The 19,467-nt window shown below is 39.3% G+C and overlaps 1 protein-coding gene across 5 annotated transcripts in view; it reads left to right on the top strand.

The window, feature by feature from the left end:
- Window positions 1–7,105: 7,105 nt before the first annotated feature.
- ANKS1B (ankyrin repeat and sterile alpha motif domain containing 1B) overlaps window positions 7,106–19,467 on the top strand; it is a 1,156,475-nt gene continuing 1,144,113 nt past the window's right edge. For all 5 annotated transcript variants that reach the window (XM_060413093.1, XM_042247116.2, XM_042247115.2 and 2 more), the window contains exon 1: window positions 7,106–7,253. In XM_060413093.1, coding sequence (XP_060269076.1) covers window positions 7,120–7,253 — 134 coding nt within the window. In that variant the 5' untranslated portion in view covers window positions 7,106–7,119. The remainder of the gene's footprint in view (window positions 7,254–19,467) is intronic.

The raw sequence follows: 19,467 nt of genomic DNA, 5'->3' as shown, positions 1-19,467 counted from the left end.
ATTGATTTCTTTGTTCTCCTTCGCTAAGAATCATAGAGCAAACTTACTTGATTCAAGTGATATCTGTATTTTTTTATTAGTATATGTGATATTTGTTTATTAAATGAACACTTCATAGCTACTAAAAATCATCATAAAACTGGAGCTGATAGTTTTTAAGAAAAGTAATTCAGTGATGAAAGTATTGGAGAGGTCCTTCTCTTTTCTCTTTCCTGCCTAGACTGTTGTTGTTTAGTCCCTAAGTCATGTTCAACTCTTTGTGACCCTTTGGACTGTAGCCTGCCAGGTTCCTCTGTCCATGGGATTTCCCAGGCAAGAATGCCGGAGTGGGTTGCCATTTCCTACCTGGTCTCCTGCATTGCAGGCGGATTCTTTACTGCTGAGTCACTGGGAAGCCCCTGCCCAGACTAGTCCCTTCAAAAGTATTGAGAGTTTCATCTATTTTTTATGTATGAATTACAGTAATAATGCATTTATTGATATGGTATTTATTGATTATTAAAGTATTAGTATTATGCAGGATTTTTCTATTTTTACAGTTTTTCTACATGCATAGGAAACACATATTACACATTTACACACATCTTGGATATGAGTCAAACTATCAAACTTAAAATTTTGACTCTTTAGATACAGGGCCTTGAAGAAAATTAACTCCAATTAGCTCAGAGGTGAAAGCATCTGTCTGGAATGTGGGAGACCGGGGTTTGATCCCTGGGTTGGGAAGATCCCCTGGAGAAGGAAATGGCAACCCACTCCAGTACTCATGCCTGGACAATCCCATGGAGGGAGGAGCCTGATAGGCTACAGTCCATGGGGTGGCAAAGAGTCAGACTCGACTGAGCGGCTTCACTTTGGCTTTCTTTAAAATACTCAGAACTCCCCCAAAGAGAAAATTTTTATGATTTTTATGAGCAGTATGATCACATGGATACTGAAGGGAAGTAATTTCTCCATGGTTACTGCTGAACCTCAAAGGCAGCAAAGGAATTAACTCAAGAGTTTGAATTACTTTATTATAGGATTGCAGTTGTGCATCCCTATAAGAAGTATAGATTTCTTATTTAAAATCTATTACCAACATCAGATGTTTCTGGAAAATATTACATTAGATATAGATACTATAAAATTGTAGTAAATAATTATATAAAATGGATACTTTAAAAATTACTTGTTTAGATTTAATTGGCACTTATAAAATATCTACTAAGAGCCAAATACCTTCACTTTTTTGATCTCATTCAATCTGATCCTCAAAACATTCATCAACTGTCTTATTGACTGTATTGTATTCTCTCCAAATTCATATATTGAGGTCCTAAGGCCCAGTACATCAGAATGTGGCTGTATGTGGAGATGGGGTCTTTAAAGAAGTAAAGTTGAAGTGAGATTATTAGAATGGCCATAACCAAACATGACTTTCGCCTTTACAAGAAAGAAGATATTAGGACATACGCACATAGAGGACTATGTGAAGCATAGGAAGAAGACTGCTATTATAAGCCAAAGAAGGACTCCTCAAAGGAAGCCAACACTGCCTTCAACTTGATTTCAGACCCTAGTCTCCAGAATTGTGAGGAAATAAATTTCTTGTGTTTAAGCCACCCAGTCTGTGGTACTTTGTTGCAGCAGGGTAACAAACTGACATACTTGTAAAGGTATGTATTACTCTTCTCTGTGGACTGATGGCTCTAGAAGGCTTCTAACCTCAGAAGAGGTCACACTACGATCAAAACCCAGGTCTTCTGACCATAGTTCTATTGTATGTTTGTGTGTATTTAAATTATAAAACTGTAATTTGTGGAAAAAGTGCTTTGGAAAGCATTTAGGTACCAATGTAGAAGATGACACATTTAGTCAGATAATGTTAGCTACTAAGTCCAGGAAAATCTCATAATTACTCCCCTTCTGTTCTTGGCTGCAAATCCAGCCCAGCTTGGTCCCCCAGTTGGCAGGCTTGGACCTCAGCTGGGTAATAGGAAGAAGCTGGTCCATGAATATGGAAGGTGGGAGGACTTTGGATTGTGGCAAATAAATAGAGAATTGGTTGCACATGTTTCTTTGTTAGTGTAAGAGAATTAAAAAGCATATGTATGCTGGACAATTATAGATATAATTAACCATTCATTTTTTTCATATTCAGCTTAGCTTTGTTTTTAAGTTGTTCCATGCAACTAACTCCCATCCCTATTCATTGATCCATAATGTATACATAGATATTTAAAAATGAACAAGCCATGGTTTATTTATTTTAGTGTTTTTCATGTAAAGAAAGAGGGAAGCTCCTTTGAAGTGGGCAAATATCATCAGTTAAAAAGGAATCAGAGACCATATACAAATGAAAAAGCAACTTTATTTTTAGAAAAAGTGTTTGTAAATACTTTAATTTTGAAATTAAGAACATTCAACAACAATAACAAACTTAATTTTCATAAACAATGCAAGAATGATTGGGAGATATGAATGAATAAAACAAGGTAGAAACAGAGGTAAAGAAAAAGACGGCAGGAAGTGACATAGGGATTTAGTTCTGAGAGTAATTCTACCTACTGATTCCAAAACAGCTTTCTGCATGGAACACTCTTTCTTCACTTCCTGCTTCCCTTTGCCATATATTTCTCAAGCCTCAGTTTAAATGTCTCCTCTGATGACAAGTCTTCACTTCAAGAAAGGATTTTCCTTGAGATAGAAGAGAATTAGAGAGGATTTGCTGCTTTCGAATAAGTCATTCCTAAATCTGTAGGCTTATGGCTCATGGACCAAATCCTACCCATAGCCTATATGGCCAGTAAACTGGTTTCTGCATTTTAAAATGGTTGAAAAAGAGTCAAAAGAATATTTTATGACACATGGAAAGTATACACAATTCACATTTCAGTATCCAGAAAGATAGTTTTATGGGTTCACAGCCACACTCATTTTTGAATATTGCCTATGACTACAGGGCTTCCCAGGTGGTACTAGTGGTAAAGAATCGCCTGCCAATGCAGGAGACATAGGAGATGCATGATCAATCCATGGGTTGGGAAGATCTCCTGGAGAAGGGTTTGGCAACCTACTCCAGTACTCTTGCCTGGAGAATCCAACGGACAAAGGAGTCTCACGGGCTACATTCCATAGGGTCACAAAGAGTCGACATGACTGAAGCAATTTAGCACATACACATGAACTTTCATGCTACAATGGTGAGCTGAGTGTAGTGCGATAGTGCCCATAAACCTAAAGATATTTAGTCTCTGCTCCTTTACCAAAAAAGTCTGTGACCCGTGTGTAGGAGAGAGATAGAAATAGAGGATGGGGTATAAGAATGAGGTAGGTTGAGATTAGCCCTTGAGAGAGATGAGATTCCAAAATGGATACTGTGTTCTTTGTGTCTTCTTAGACACCCCTGAGAGATTGCATAATAGGTTTATTGGGATGCTAGCCCTTTTCCTCACTGGGAAATAAAAAGAGACAGTGAAAAATTATTTTTGGAATTTCAGGGGTTTCCTTCTGTGAGGAAAAATAGTTTCGAGACAAGACTACCTTTTTCAGTGGGCTGTGTACTGGGTCACCTGTAGGGAATACAGGTTTTCAAAGGTAGGAGCACACAGGCAGGGGGGCTGAGAGAGGAGGAAGCTAATGATAGAATCAGCAGGATAGTGGTGGAATGTTATGTGACATGATGGTCTTGTTGTTAAGTCACCAAGTCATGTCCAACTCTTTTGCAATCCCATGGACTGTAGCCCACCAGGCTCCTCTGTCCATGGGATTTCTCAGTCAAGAATACTATAGAGTGAGTAGCCGTTTTCTTCTTCAGGGGGTCTTCCTGACCCAGGGATCAAACCTGCATCTTCTGCATTGCAGGCAGATTCTTTACTGCTGAGCCACCAGGGAAGCCCGTGATGATCTTGGAGGCGCTCTTATTTTTCCACATCAAATTTCCCTAGAGAGGAAAAAACTTCTGATAGATGATGCTCATTTGGTTCCTTATGTCTACTCTCAGTTGGTTAGAACTTGGAGAAGATGGGTGATTGACATTCCATGGCCTTCAATACTCAACCATAAATTTAGAAAGACTGCTAACATGCTTGATGTCTGGGTCTCCTCAGGAAGATAATGAAGGGCAGAATTTGTGCCATATAGGCATGAGGAGACAAATTTACATAGAATGGAGAAACTTAGAACTTGGTGTTCTATTCAGATGTCTAATATCTTCATAGTATTTTGTAGCCTGGAGCTGCTAACTTCTGTCCCACAGCCTATCATAGTCCCAGTTACACAGAGTAACTATAGAGCTCAAGGTGGAGATAAAGCAGATATTTTCCAAATCTACTCCCTAAATCACAGAGTTATCCTATCTTAGCTCAGTTGCTAATGTGATGCTATGGGACATTATCTTTTCCTCTTCCTCACTGTGGACTCTAGGTTTGAGGGCTCAGTATTTGAAGCGCACTGGCTTAGTTGCCCCAGGGCATGTGGAATCTTCTGGGACCAGGGATTGAACCCTGCAGGGAGTGTCCCCTGCATTGCCAGGTAGATTCTTAATCTACCTAGGAAGTCCATGGCTTCTTCAGATTTTTGGAAGAATGTTTTTACTTTTTGTTTGCATGTTAGTTCCCATGCAGTCAAGCCTTTGTCCTCTTCAACAAGAAACAATGATGTAACTACAAAGAGTTTGGAGTTGAAAACTGGCTTTGAGTATCATACCACTAGAGTATATGAAGCAGCGGAACTGACTTAGTAAATCATTACTAATGGTTTTCCCATTGGGGGTTAACCTTCTTGATAACTAACTCAGTCATGATTAACTGTTGTTGCTTTCAAAACTACGGGTTACTTTCAGCTCTGACCATCTGAATACTTACAGTCTATTCTGGGAAAGATGTGTTTTGCTTAGGTGGCAACATTAGGAAAGTGGAAGAAGGATTTCTCCATGCCATTTTCAAAATGAAATTAATGGCTCCTTACCTCTTGTTTCTTTAACTGGTCTAGTCTTAGTATGTCAGAGATCATATTATTATCATATATAATATCATCTTACTATTAAAACAGATTAAAAAACAAAAATCTAGCTCAAAATCGACTTCCTTTAGCCATAATATATCTATTACTTTGAGCCATTCAAATAAAATCTCAGAATACTAAATTTCATGAAAAATTTAAAACTACACTTGTTGCTTATCCCTGAATGTCTTTTAAGTTTTTCCCATTTACTTAAAATTTCTGCCTGTAGCAGGCAGTCCTGTATTTGAGTCTTGGCTCACTTTCTAGCCCCATGATTTTGAGCTCATCTTTAAAATAAAGATAAAAGCGGTATCCATCTCATGGGATTGTTACAAGGTTAAGACAACAGACGAAAAACAGAATAGTACCTGGTCCCTAGTAACTGCTCATGAAATGTCTTTGACCATTATTGTCTGTCCACTTAATTTTTTCATGGGGGCAGTAAGGTGCATTGGGAGTCAGTGAGTCAGTTCTGTGGTCCAATTCTTTCAGCCACTTACTGTGCAGTATCTTGAGAAATTTAATTAACGCTTTGAGCCAATATTTCCTCATTACCAAAATGGATATATGGTAGTAATATCCAGTTCACTGAGTTATGAGGAAAGTGCCTCTTATGTCTCTTTCCTCCCAACTGGTTATCAACAAGTTAACATTTATGTTTATTCCAAGGGCAAGGCAAAGCACAGGATGTTACAGGAAGTTTCCAAAGAAATGCGTGCTCTCCATCGCGGGCAAGGAGAGCAGCTAACAAAATCAAGCCAACCATACACAATGAATTGCTGATGAATATGCAAATTAAAGTGGGTCTCTAATCCGTGCTCATTTATATTTTTTCCCAGTGTGAATGTGGAGGAATTTTCAATGAGAGCCTTTTTCCTGGTATTTCCACAAGTCAGCAGATCCTCAAAGCCCAACTGAAATAGAGGGCTGATGAAAGACCCCAGAAAAACTGCAACAGTCACAAACCATTCAGTGGCCAGGGCCACTGAAACTAAACTAAAACAAGGGCAGGTCTCAGGCAGGTAAACGGACGGACGAAAAGCCGGTGCAGTCGCCTGGACACCGACACAAGCGGTGGGAGGAGGGCTTCTCCCCAGCATCACCGGCCTCGCATCCCGGTCATGGAGGATTTTCCTCACGCGTCGTGACTGACCCGAGGCGTGGCGCCGGCGGCCGCCGGGCTGAGGAGACGCAGAGGCCCGGAGAGCTCCAGTCCTCACACGGTTAAACCTCTCCCAAGGAGACTGGAGGAGGGAGGGTCCCCGCCCACGAAAACCAAGAGAATCTCGTCCCGGCGCCCCGCCCCCACCTCGTCCCCCCGCCCCCCGCGCCCCCCTCCCGCGGACGGACTCACGGGCCGCACCTGCCGGTGCTCACACGCCCCCCCGCGCGCCCGCGGCCCCGCGCGCCAGGCCTCAGCGCCGCCGCCGCCGCCGCCGCCGGCGGACCCGGGCGCCCGCCCGCCCTACCGAGCCCGGAGCCGCCTCCGCCGCCACCGCCGCAGCCGCCGCCGCCTTCGGCACGCGCCCGCCGCAGCTCAGCCGCACCGCGCGGCCTCGGCGCGGGCCGCTGCCGCCGGAGCCGTAGCCGCCGCGCTTCTCTCCGCCGCGGGCCGCGGCCCGCAGACGCCGCCTCCTTAACCAACGAGCGGGCCAGGCGCAAAAGCTGAGGAGACCCGGGCCGGGGCGCGAGGGTGCGCGGGCCGCAGCCGCCACGGGCGTTCGCGGCGCTCGCGCTCAGGCGAGGACGGTCTCCGTCTCCTCCTCCGACCTCCTCACTCCTCAGCATCCTCCTCCCGCTTCTCGAAAAGCATCCCCGGTCCCCACCCCCTGACACCCCACTCGCGGCAACGAGGCCTCGGGAATTAAGGGGAGTGGCTGTGGGGGCGCGTCGCGGCTCCCAGCTCAGCCAGACCCTGTTCCAAGACATGGTCTGGTCCTCGTAAAAGCTGCGCCCCGAAGAGGAGCGGAGAGTAGTGTTCCCGGCTGGGGGCTGCAGGACTCTCTAGGGGCTGGAGCTCTGGCATTATCTTAGGGTGGGGCGGGGAGGGCTCTGGATTTGTGGGGAGTGGGGGTGGGCGGGGAGGAGGACCCGAAGAGGGAAAGGACTCTGAGAGGGAGTCGTTGAGAGACTATGGGGAAGGACCAGGAGCTCTTGGAAGCTGCTCGCACTGGAAATGTGGCTCTGGTGGAGAAACTCCTGTCTGGCAGGAAAGGAGGGATCCTGGGCGGTGGATCCGGACCCCTGCCCCTGTCTAGTCTGCTAAGGTAAGGACCGGAACCGGCTCCGCGTTTGCACACCTCGCTATGCATTGTGATGAATACGTCCTTCCTCCTCACGGTTATTGCACCTGGTGGCTGCCAGCGATTCATTCTTAAATTAGGTGGGAAAACAGAATGTGTATATGGAGATGAGGCATGAACCTCCCTGTCAGATAGATGCCTTAGATTCTTTGAGTAAATTTAAAATAGCCTTCCATCAATGCGTCAGTAGCTACTTTTCTGTGAGCTGTGGTGCAGAACTTGTACATGCACTAGCACTAGTGTTGCTGGAAGAATTTTTTGCGTCTCACCCGCTCTCCATCAATGTTTATTACATGTTTTCAGTTTCGAATCCAGCCTCCTACCCTCACCGCCCCCCCTCCACCCCCGCCCCACCGTTCCCTTTTCGGCTATTTAAATGAAATTGGCAGAGAAGCTTTTGCGTGCATGCCATTATCCTGCAAAAGCCACAGCCCTTGGTTGCTGCTTCCCTTCTCTTGCAGAAGGCTTTTGCTGTGCTGTGGGATATGATCCCACAAAATGAAGAGAGTGAGCCTTCTGGTGAGATGTCATCAGTGCAGGGTGTGTGTAAAACTTGATGAGGCAGGTTAGGCAGCTCCAGCAGTACTTTCAGTCACCTGGACATGGCTGAGTAAAACTTGTATCTCAGGATGAAGAATGCCAGGTTGGGATTGGGAAAGTGTATATGGAACATAATAGAGGTGTATATGGAACATAATAGAGATGTATATGGAACATAATAGCAGTGTATATGGAACATAAGTGTATATGGAACATAACATCTTTAATGTGAAGATGTTCCAGGTGAGAGTTAATATTGCTTGGAAACACACACACACACACACACACACACACACACACACACACAAAACAAGGTCTTTTTTTCACCAAGCAGTATCTTAGAAATAGCAGGATTGATTTACATATTTGAAAAAACATTTAATTTAAATGATGAATTGATGGGGAGGAAGCCTGAAGAATATTCACTAGATAAAATTCAAGGAAAGCTATTTAGTTTCTAAAATCATAGCTATTCAGTTTATCCTGGATGTTTTTGGAGGCATCGATCATCATTCACATCTTTACCCTAAAACATCTCTGAAGTCTAACTCTATTTGTAAAAATTTTTTAAGCTCAAGTGATTTTCTTGGTTTTTAACAGTTTTAAAAACTGTTCTTTGCTGCTTTTGACAAGTGCTTAATACAAACTTTTGGATGATGACATTGTGTTCTTTACAGAAGTTTTCATGTGTTGCGGTGGTCAGATAATGCAGTTAGTTACAGTCTTGGCTAATAGGGTAAATGAGAACATTCCTGTTATGGTGAAATGAATTTAGTTGGAAAATAATTGATGGGATTTTAGAAAGCTCCACATATGATCATCTGTACTTGTCGACAGTAGCATTTTATTGGAATGATAGTTCGCTTCAGAACAATGAATATTTATGGGGCACTTTTTTTCAGTAAGTCTTCGAAGTGATAAGCCTTGTGTGCATTCACTTGTTAAGTAATTTTCACTTTCAATCACAGGTAGACAGTTTGTACAAATTTCCGATTATAGATCTAGTAATTGCCCTTAGTCACAGGTAGTTTATACAGAAGCAGTTTATTTGGGTATAGTTTTAAATTGCAGGTGAAGTAAATATTTGCTATCATATCAGTGATAAATATCATTATGGTTAGAAACTGATATCCTGAAAGAGGTTTCTAAAAATAATCAATTTCTTTGCAAAAACACTAAAGAATTCTTTGAGAGCAGGGAGAACTTCAGTAGATTCCTTTGAGATGAATGGTGTTTTAAAAAACTTATCTTTGTGATAGAACTTAAACATATTTTAAATGCCTTCTTAGTTGTGTCATTTTAAAAAGAGAATGTAAAATTTCAGGAATAGAATAGCAACTATTTAGTGTTGGTAAACATCAACTATAACATGAAAATTGTGACTATAATGTACTTCTTGAATGAGAGGTTTTCTGTTTTGCTGGTTTTGTCAGAGGTAGAAGTAGTAGCTCAACAGTGGGAACACATACAGGAAACAAAACAAAAAACCTTTAAAAAGCGTGTTCATTAGAGTAGTTTGAACCAAGTTGTAAAACAGCAAAATCAAACCCAGTAACCTTTGAACTTCCATTTTTCTATGTCATATTGAATAAACAACTAAAATAGTGCCTTTGAAGAAAATGAGAATTGAAATTATCTTCTTTGGCTGATTCTTTACATAAATGGAATTCCTAAGAAAGCACACTTCATTTTGTTGTCATTTTACTTCACAGATGATTGCCATCAAAAGCTTATTTACAAGATAATAGAAAATTATCTCTTTACCTTCAGACATAAAGGCAATTCAAAATTTTAAAATATTTTGGAATGAGTTGTGGAATAGATTTGGTACTCCCATGCCCTACTTTTGGATGAGGAAATGGCTACCGACTCCAGTACTCTTGCCTGGAAAATCTCATGGACAGAGGAGCCTGGCAAGCTATAGTCCTTGGGGTCACAGAGAGTCGGACACAACTGAAGCGATTTAACATTGCCCTACTTTGTTATTTGTGTTGTGTAATAATAGGCTCAGATCCTGTGCTAAATGCGTATATCATCTCATTCAGTTCTTATGTCAGTCTTAAGAGGTTGGTCCTCATTTTTCAGATGATGCACTAAAGAGATAGGAAGATTAAGAACTTGCCCAAGATCACATAACTAGTAATGGCAAGGATTTGAAGTGTTGTGATTCAAATTTGCTTTACCTTGCCTTAAGTCTTATTCATTGAATCTGTTTTATTTACAGAAGTTTAAAGTACATGGCCAATGTGTCTAATTTGAACACGTTTTTGGTAGGAATAATAATTTAAAAATCCTTACATCCTTGGAAAAGCAACTCATGACTGCCCTTTGAAGAATCAGTAGATACTCTTTCTGAAGATGCTTTAAGCAGTAGCTGTATAATGTCGAATCAGGTATGTTTGGTTGACACTGTGATTTTTAGCAAAAGTAAAAATGACCTTGAGTAAATATGTTTCTAAGCCTCACTGTGCTCTTCTATGAAGTGGAAATAGTAAGAATACCTATCATATGGAGCTATTGTAAGGGTTAAATGGGGTATAGAAATTAATGCAAAGCATTTAGCACATTGGTATTCATCATTGTGCTGTGATTTCTCACAGAACTCTGGAATACTTGACTCTATTTCTTTTGTTTGTTATTTTTTCATTTTAGAAAGCTTTGTTAGTAATCCTTCCTTTCCCTTGAGCTGAAATCTTCCTTTCTTGAACATCTACATTTTGTTTTTAGTTTTAAATTTTGGGGCTTTCCAGAATAAATTTAATCTCAACACTGTGTACAACACTTTTAAGGTCTTAGTGCCTCCTCTTCCTACTTTTCAAGAGTAAATATCTCCAATTCCTTATCACTTTGTTGACTATTTCTAAAGGCCTTAGGTTTCCCTGGTGGCTCAGATGGTAAAGACTCTGCCTGCAATGCAGGAGACCTGGATTCAATCCCTTCTTCGGGAAGATCCCCTGAAGAAGGGAAGGGCTGCCCATTCCAGTATTCTTCCTGAACAATTCCATGGACAGAGGATCTTGTCAGGCTATAGTCCACGGGGTCACAAAGAATCTGACACAACTAAGTGACTAACACTTTGGCTTCACATGGTACTAGGAGTAAATTTCTTTCTCTTTTTTATTTTTCAAGTTCCAATGCCTTGTTGTCTTTTCAGTTATTTATAAGAAAACAGACAGTATGTCAAAGAAGACATACACCTGCCAATGAACACAAAAATGTTTATCATCGTGAATTAGTTATTGTTTAGTTGCTAAGTCATGGCAGACTCTTTTGTGAGCCCATGGGCTGTAGCCTGCTAGGTTCCTTTGTCCATGGGATTTCCCAGGCAGGAATACTGAAGTGGGTGGCCATTTCCTTCAACAGGAGTAAATTTCTATAGTAAGTTTTCCAATAGAATCACAGAATCTTAAAATACAAAGGAGTCCTTTCATTCAGTTTCTTAGCTAGAGAATTTACCTATAACATCCTTTACCAGTTACTTATTGCAGTTCTGTTAAACCCTGCAATGGCTAGATCCATCCACTCTATTTTTTGATGGCTCTAATTACTTAAAATATCCATCTTTTATTGAGCTGAAATTCACCTCCCTATAATTTCCAGCAGTTGGTGCTAATTTGGCTTTATGGGTCAGTATAAAGTAGTTTAGTTTGCCAGGGCAGTTCTTCAGCTAATATTTAGCTATATTGTTTTCTTATGAATCTTCTATTTTTTCCTAAGATTTTAACAACCAGTTGCCACGTGGTAATAGAGCATAGGTGTTAAGAACTTGGAGCTTTTCAGGTCGCTCAATGGTAAAGAATCTGCGTGCCAATGCAGGAGTCACAGGAGACGTGGGTTCAATCCCTGGATGGGGAAGATTCCCTAGAGTAGGCAATGTTAACCCACTCCAGTATTCTTGCATGGAAAATCCTATGGACAGAGGAGCCTGGTGGGCTATGGTCCGTAGGATCACAAAAAGAGACATGACTTAGCGACTGAGCATGTTAAGAACTAACATTTTCATACTTCTTTCCTATTCTCAAAAATTTCAATGACTCTCTTCAAATATGGTGACCAGAAATTAAAAAAATGCAATAGTTGTCATTTGACCAGTGTAGGGTATAGTGGGACTTAATATATTTTGAATTAAAAAAAAATTACAAAGCAGCATATTTAGTATGATCCTTTTCTTTAACAAAGAATAAATGTGTGTGAACATTTATATTGTATGTTAAGAAGTCTGGAATGATAAGCACAAGAATGTAGTTATTGGGTTTCCCTGATGGCTCAGGCAGTAAAGAATCTTCCTGCAATGCAGGAGACTAGGGTTCAATCCCTAGGTTGGAAAAATCCTCTGGAAAAGGAATAGGATTATTTAGTGAGTGGTGGAATTGTGAGTGATCTTTATTTTTTGGCTTATCTGTATTTTCCTATATTTTAGAGTAAACATGTATTGTGCAATGAAAATGAAATAGCGGCTATTTAAAACATGATACAGTGAAGTTATTACTTTCTTATTATTGATCTAAGACCTGCCTTAGTACAGGTCAAAATTTTCTAAGCTGTACGGTGCCTTTGGCTCACATTGAGCAGATAGTCAATTAAAACTTCAACTTTTTTTTTTTCCCAGTGACTTGTCAAGCCATTGTCATGGTTGTCAGTGACTTGTCAACTTGTCATGGTTCCCCTGTCTGGTACTTGTGAAAGCGTTGATTGAACTTAAATTATTCCTATTATATTTAATCTTACCTACGTTAGCCTATATTTATAATATATCTAGCTCTCTTGGCTCTTGAGTCTGTTTTCCAGTATATTAAAGTCTCTTTTCTGCATCATATGTAGATTTAATAAGCATGTTTTATATAACTGGTATTCAACATCTATGATATACTCCTAAAAAACTTAAAATTGGTATAAATTTGAAAGTGACCATCTTTATGCATGGTCTTTCTACCAACATTGAGGCCGCTTTATAGGACCAGTTATTTCTGTCTAATGTGTCTGAATATTATGAGGTGTTTTATCTATTGCCTCTCTGTATTCACATTATGTTCTGTTTATTCCATTCCTTTGATCTACCCCTGTAGTAGTAAGTCTACGTGTGTGTGTGTGTGTGTGTTAGTCGCTCAGTCATGTCCAACACTTTGTGACTCCATGGACTGTAGCCCACCAGGCTCCTCCGTCCATGGAATTCTCCAGGCAAGAATAATGTAGTGGGTAGCCATTCCCTTCTCTTAAGGGATCTTCCCGACCCAGGGATCCAACTTACCTCTACTGTATTGCAGGCAGATTCTTTACCCTCTGAGCCACCAGGGAAGCCTAGTGTGTCTATAAATTCCACCAAACTTAGGCTACTTGTTTCTGATAGCGAACCATTGATGATGCCTAGTATTGTTGCAAATTCTTTCTACCCCTTTGCTTCTAATTCTTTTGAATCTGGATACTTAAACCCATTTGAAGTGGCTAAGTGCCTCTTATGATCTCAGTCTTTCTGGAGCTTTGGTAAAATCTTTGCATTGTTTATTCTTTCTGGGTTGCAAATTATTCTCACTAGGGATAAGAGCAAAATAGAAGTTGGGAAGAATCAGATTCTTAGTTTTGTTAGATGTTTCAGGGAATTCTCTTGTGGTGTAAAACCATCTACAGTTTTAATATGTCAGAGGTTAAGATTATATTAACTGTCATAGCAGTGAACTTCTATTTCTTCTCTCCTTTTTTTCAAACTTAGCTGAAAAGGACATTAGCTTTTTTCCATGGCAAGTATATACTTCACTTCTGTGTTTGCTTTCAGTTTTACCTCTTACACCCTCTTTCATCCTTAAAAAAAAAAAATCTGAACTCATCAGAGCTCATTAGAGTACTCAAATTGAATTGCTTCCCTCCTTTTCTTCCTTCATATTATGTATGAAATTTCAGTTTATTTAACATATCTTTCATGAGATAGCTGCAAAGCCTTTTAAAATTTTACTCTTTGGCCTAATTACCTTTTAATCTAAAAAAATAAGTCCCATTTAAACTGTGTTAGATTATTTCTTTTTTAGTCTAGATTAAGAAGTACTTATATTTTGATAAAGCAGTAAAAAAATTAGTTGATAACTCAAATTTACTTAATTTTCTGAATGCCTCAAAGAGTCAAATACTATGTATAGTTAGTAAATTCTTGTGAAACATAAGGAATCCAGTTCTCAAGATCTCAGTGTGAAGAAGTATATCAGTAAGAACTGAGAGAAAAGTAATCTTGTCACCAAAGATATGTAAACCAGACAGCTTATAAATTTTTCAGATTCAGGATTCAGTTCATGAAGTTTTTGGTGATAGATACAAGGAGATAGAAGGCAACCTGGAAGTATTGTAATTTTCAACTATTTAGGCTGTTGAGACTCTAATATATGATACTCACTTCCAGGGAAGCTGTATTGGTTAAATGGAATAAATCACAAATAGAGCAGTTAAACTGCACAAAAATGTTATATCTATAAAAATAGTCAAGTTGCAAGTGGGTTATCTATTTTAGATAGTAATGATGTTTGAAGCAGTGATTGCACCATTCTGTTCAGGGAGCTGTGTCTGCCTGAGTGAACAGTGCCAGCTGCATGATGGGGAGTAAGGAGAGAGGAGGGGGAATTTTGGTATTGACCTCTTTCTCAACTACAGGGTTTTCAGCTCCCTCTTCAAAACTGAGAGGATGTTGTGTTAGCAGGGAATTAGGACAACCAGCTGGTGACTACTCAACCTGTCTGTTTTCACATTGCCCAATCCGTAGTGCATCTCAGTGGTTTCTTATAGTCGCAGAAGAGTGAAGTAGGTCTTCACTGACATTAATGCAGGAGTTTACAGTATTCAGTAGTGTGCCTACTGACCTTAGCAGTTTAACCTCTCAGGTGACAGTGAACAGAATTATATTACCTCAGTTGTGTACTGAAATAATTTATTTCATTATACATTTGAGGTAATTTTGGAAAATTCTTTCAGAGTCTATTATAGAACATTCTTCCTGAGTGTTTAACTAGAAATGGAAGCTGACTATACTTCAATCATGGGCTAGAAAAGATTAATTTCAGCCTACAGAATCTGAAGCTATTTAACATTTAATGCATTTTAGTGTGTCTTTGGTTTCCATTTCAAACATATTTCAGCATAGTTTTAATTAATTGAAATATGAGTTTTGGTTATTTCATTTTATGTTGATGTGAGAGATTATCTCATGTTTGAAAAAGCAGGAGTTTACCCAGAAGACATATCTGTGTGCCAGTTCTTTCTCTTGTATGTGATGACATGGTCGTGTAAACCATATGGCAGCCCAAGGCACAATGCCAGTTGACAGCCCAGTGCATTTTCTTGTGTAACACAGATCTAAGAACTCTTCTTAGAGTCCAGTTTTCCTTTGTGTCAGTAGGACAGCAAGTGACTTCTACATTTGTGTTAAACCTGGGTGAGGCTTGCAGTTTGGTGATTTTTGAGGATGAGTCAGAATATATGGTCAAAAGACAAATTTTATTTTCTTCATTTCCTTCTGTTGTAATCTCCAAAGTTCATCTCTGAAAGTGTTTCTTATAGGTAATGCTTTGTTATTTAACAGCACATCCTTATGAATCTGTAAAATGAATTTTGATTCAGTTGTGCTATAGAATTATTTGGGTTCTGTTGTGTTGTGAGAGCAGCTTTATTTAAAGCGGTTAATTACTTCTAGTTAACTGAGCTGAAACAATCAGAGTAAACTTGTCACCATCAAATTGGATCATCTCTTGATTGATGGTTGTGGACGTAAACAGCCAACCTTATTTCTTGCTATCTGCTTGATATTTCTGTTTCCTCTACCACCTTTCTTCTAACACTTCTGGCTCAAATTTCTTTCTCTTTAGAAAGAAAGCCTCTTCTCTACTGTAATTAGCACAAGTTCAGCCTGCCTCTAGTTTTTGTGTCAACTGTCCCTCTCCAAGGGTTGCAGGTTTTGTGTGAGGAGTAGAGCTGGAATGAGCTGTGCATAGTGAGAAGTAGATTAAGAACAAAAATTGAACCTTCAAAATTCTGGAGCTTACAGAGTTTGCTTTCATCATTTCTAGTTTCCTGCATATGTCGGTGTTAATTTCTCCTCTCACCTCACAGATTCTGTGTCCATGTGTCTTTCCTAAACTTCCCCTACCACCAGCAACTATTTGTGGGTGCTGACAATTCATACTGGAGTATGATTGACTGTAAAGGCTTTTAGGAAGATGAAGCTCTTTTAGTATTTTTATTTAAAGAAGAAACAACTGCTGCTGCTGCTGCTAAGTCTCTTCAGTCACGTGCGACTCTGTGTGACCGCGCAGACAGCAGCCCACCAGGCTTGTCTGTGCCTGGGATTCTCCAGGCAAGAATACTGGAGTGGGTTACCATTTCCTTCTCCAAAAGAGGAAACAAACTTCGGGCTGAAATACTAAAGCTGTGAAGCTCTAATGGCAGAGTTGATGGAGTGGATTTTTTTCAGAATGGGTTGGATAAAGGTGGTCATTTATCCTTTTTTCTCACAAGGCTAGTGCTGTATTTCAGAATGGGTTGGATAAATGTGGTCATTTATCCTTTCTTCTTAAAAGGCTAGGCTAGTGCTGTTGAAGGGGAAAGGGATTTGATTGAAGAGAAATAGGATAGCATAGGGCCAGTGCTGGAAATGGCTTTTTTTTTTATTGCTATCAAATTAGTCCCTAGAACTTTTTATTGGATATCTGTTATATTATATACTCCTCTGAGGTATCAGCATATGGTATATTTTTTGCCTGTTTCCAGAAGGTATTCCTTAGGTGTTTTTATTTATTATGACAAAGATATAGACTATAATTGTATAAGAGTTCAGTGTCTAATATGGTTTGAGATCCAAATTCTTTTACATCCATTTTCTTATTAAAACAAATTCATATTGTAAGTTTACTCAATATATAGATTTTTTCAAAAACCTATGTTTCATTGTTGGGGAAGTGTTTGAAGTTCTGACCCGCGCATCTCAATTAGCATTCTCCCACACTAAGCTTTACTTTTCTTTTTGTCTTTTACCACCAAATTACTATTCAGCCACTTTGAATCCTTGTTTGATACCTGTAGTTACTAATCTGCATTTGAAATGTTTTATATAGCATCTAAATATGCTAAATATAGTTTCTTAGTGTTTTGAAGATACTAAAAAACTGCTTTATTAAATTACAGAATTTAATTTACAGAATTTAAACTACAAAATTATCCTTGTTTTGTATAAATATTTTGCTGCTATTATGAAGGCATGGGAGTGAATGGGAGTGTGTTTAGGGGGAGCTGCAGGATTTATGCTGAGATGTTCTTTGGCATGGTAAACTCTCCAGTGGGGGTGTAGTGTATAACAGAGTCTTTCCTGTTGGTTTGCTTTGGCTAGTGACAGAGTGTTCTGTTACTCTGAATTTCATAGAGACTTTGGAGACATAATGGAGAAGGTGAAGAATTATGAACAAGTACTTGTAAAATAATAGAGTATAATAATGTGCTTTACATTTTGAATATTGACAAAGAGTTAATACACTGTAATGTGTGCTGTAATGAAAGTCTCAAACAATTCTTCAGGAATGACAGGAGGAAGAAGGAGATACCTTTAATCTGTTGGAGGAGAGAGTAGTCAGGGTAAATTTCAGAGAGGAGATGATTCTTAAATCTTGTTGAATGAGTAGGAATTTGTTAGGCTGACAGTTTTGGGGAAGGGTAATTCTGGCAAAAAGAACAGTATATTTAATAATTTGTATAAACATGTAAAATATATATAATTTGGGGTATTAGAAGTAGTTTGTTATAGAGCATGGATATGAAGTAAGTCTGGAAATTGGAGTACTTTGTACTGCCCTTAGGAGTTGAATTTTAAATCTGAAGGCCATGGAGATTCATTGGCTCTGTTTTAAATTTTGATATGTTGCTTAGTCATTTATAATAGCATGACAGTGTTTCAAAAAATTGAGTATAAGAAAATAAATTCCAATCCTATTGCTAAAATAACTTTTTCTATGTCTGTTTAATGTGGTTGTTGTTAGATAGAGTATACAGTTTGAATCTTAAATATTTCACTTAATAATATATCAAATAATTTAGTGTTATTACAAAGTCTTCATAATCATATTTCTAATCACACAGTAGTATTCCATTTAATGCAGACTTTTCATGGACTCCTTCCATCACAATTATTCCTGGTTGTTTGTTCAAAATAATGCATTTCCTTTTCTCATGTCAAACTTACTAGGTCAGAATTTTTAAGTATAGGGTCTAGGAATATACATTTTACAAAGCTTCCTTAGTTTGTTATGTACTCTATAAGGTATGAGAACCACTGATCTGGTGATGTATATACCCATTACTCAACATTCCCTTAATACTAGATTTTAGTTTACTTGTTATTTTTATAAATGGTATTATGATGAACATTGTTATACAAATTACCTTTTAAATAAAATTATATTGATGCTGTGAAAGTGCTGCACTCAATATGCCAGCAAATTTGGAAAACTCAGCAGTGGCCACAGGATTGGAAAAGGTCAGTTTTCATTCCAATCCCAAAGAAAGGCAATGCCAAAGAATGCTCAAACTATCGCAAAATTGCACTCATCTCACATGCTAGTAAAGTAATGCTCAAAATTCTCCAAGCCAGGCTTCAGCAATACTGAACCGTGAACTTCCAGATGTTCAAGCTGGTTTTAGAAAAGGCAGAGGAACCAGAGATCAAATTGCCAACATCTGCTGGATCATGGAAAAAGCAAGAGAGTTCCAGAAAAACATCTACTTCTGCTTTATTGACTATGCCAATGCCTTTGATTATGTGGATCACAATAAACTGTGGAAAATTCTGAGAGAGATGGGAATACCAGACCACCTGACCTACCTCTTGAGAAACCTATATGCAGATCAGGAAGCAACAGTTAGAACTGAACATGGAACAACAGACTGGTTCCAAATAGGAAAAGGAGTACATCAAGGCTGTATATTGTCACCCTGCTTATTTAACTTCTCTGCAGAGTACATCATGAGAAACGCTGGGCTGGAAGAAGCATAAGCTGAAATTAAGATTGCCAGGAGAAATATCAATAATCTCAGATATGCAGATGACACCACTCTTAGGGCAGAAAGTGAAGAGGAGCTAAAAAGCCTCTTGATGAAAGTGAAAGAGGAGAGTGAAAAAGTTGGCTTAAAGCTCAACATTCAGAAAACGAAGATCATGCATCTGGTCCCATCACTTTATGGGAAATAGATGGGGAAACACTGGAAACAGTGTCAGACTTTATTTTTTTGGGCTCCAAAATCACTGCAAATGGTGATTGCAGCCCTGAATTTAAAAGATGCTTACTCCTTGGAAGGAAAGTTATGACCAACCTAGACAGCATATTCAAAAGCAGAGACATTACTTTGCCAACAAAGGTCCGTCTAGTCAAAGCTATGGTTTTTCTAGTGGTGATGTATGGATGTGAGAGTTGGACTGTGAAGAAATGGGAGGACCGAAGAATTGATGCTTTTGAACTGTGGTGTTGGAAAAGACTCTCGAGAGTCCCTTGGACTGCAAGGAGATCCAATCAGTCCATCCTAAACGAGGTCAGTCCTGGGTGTTCATTGGAAGGACTGATGCTGAAGTTGAAACTCCAGTACTTTGGCCACCTCATGAGAAGAGTTGACTCATTGGAAA

Source organism: Ovis aries, chromosome 3 (genome assembly GCF_016772045.2).
Source record: "Ovis aries strain OAR_USU_Benz2616 breed Rambouillet chromosome 3, ARS-UI_Ramb_v3.0, whole genome shotgun sequence".
Taxonomy (NCBI): Eukaryota; Metazoa; Chordata; class Mammalia; order Artiodactyla; family Bovidae; genus Ovis; species Ovis aries.
This window is presented reverse-complemented; position numbering and strand designations above follow the sequence as displayed.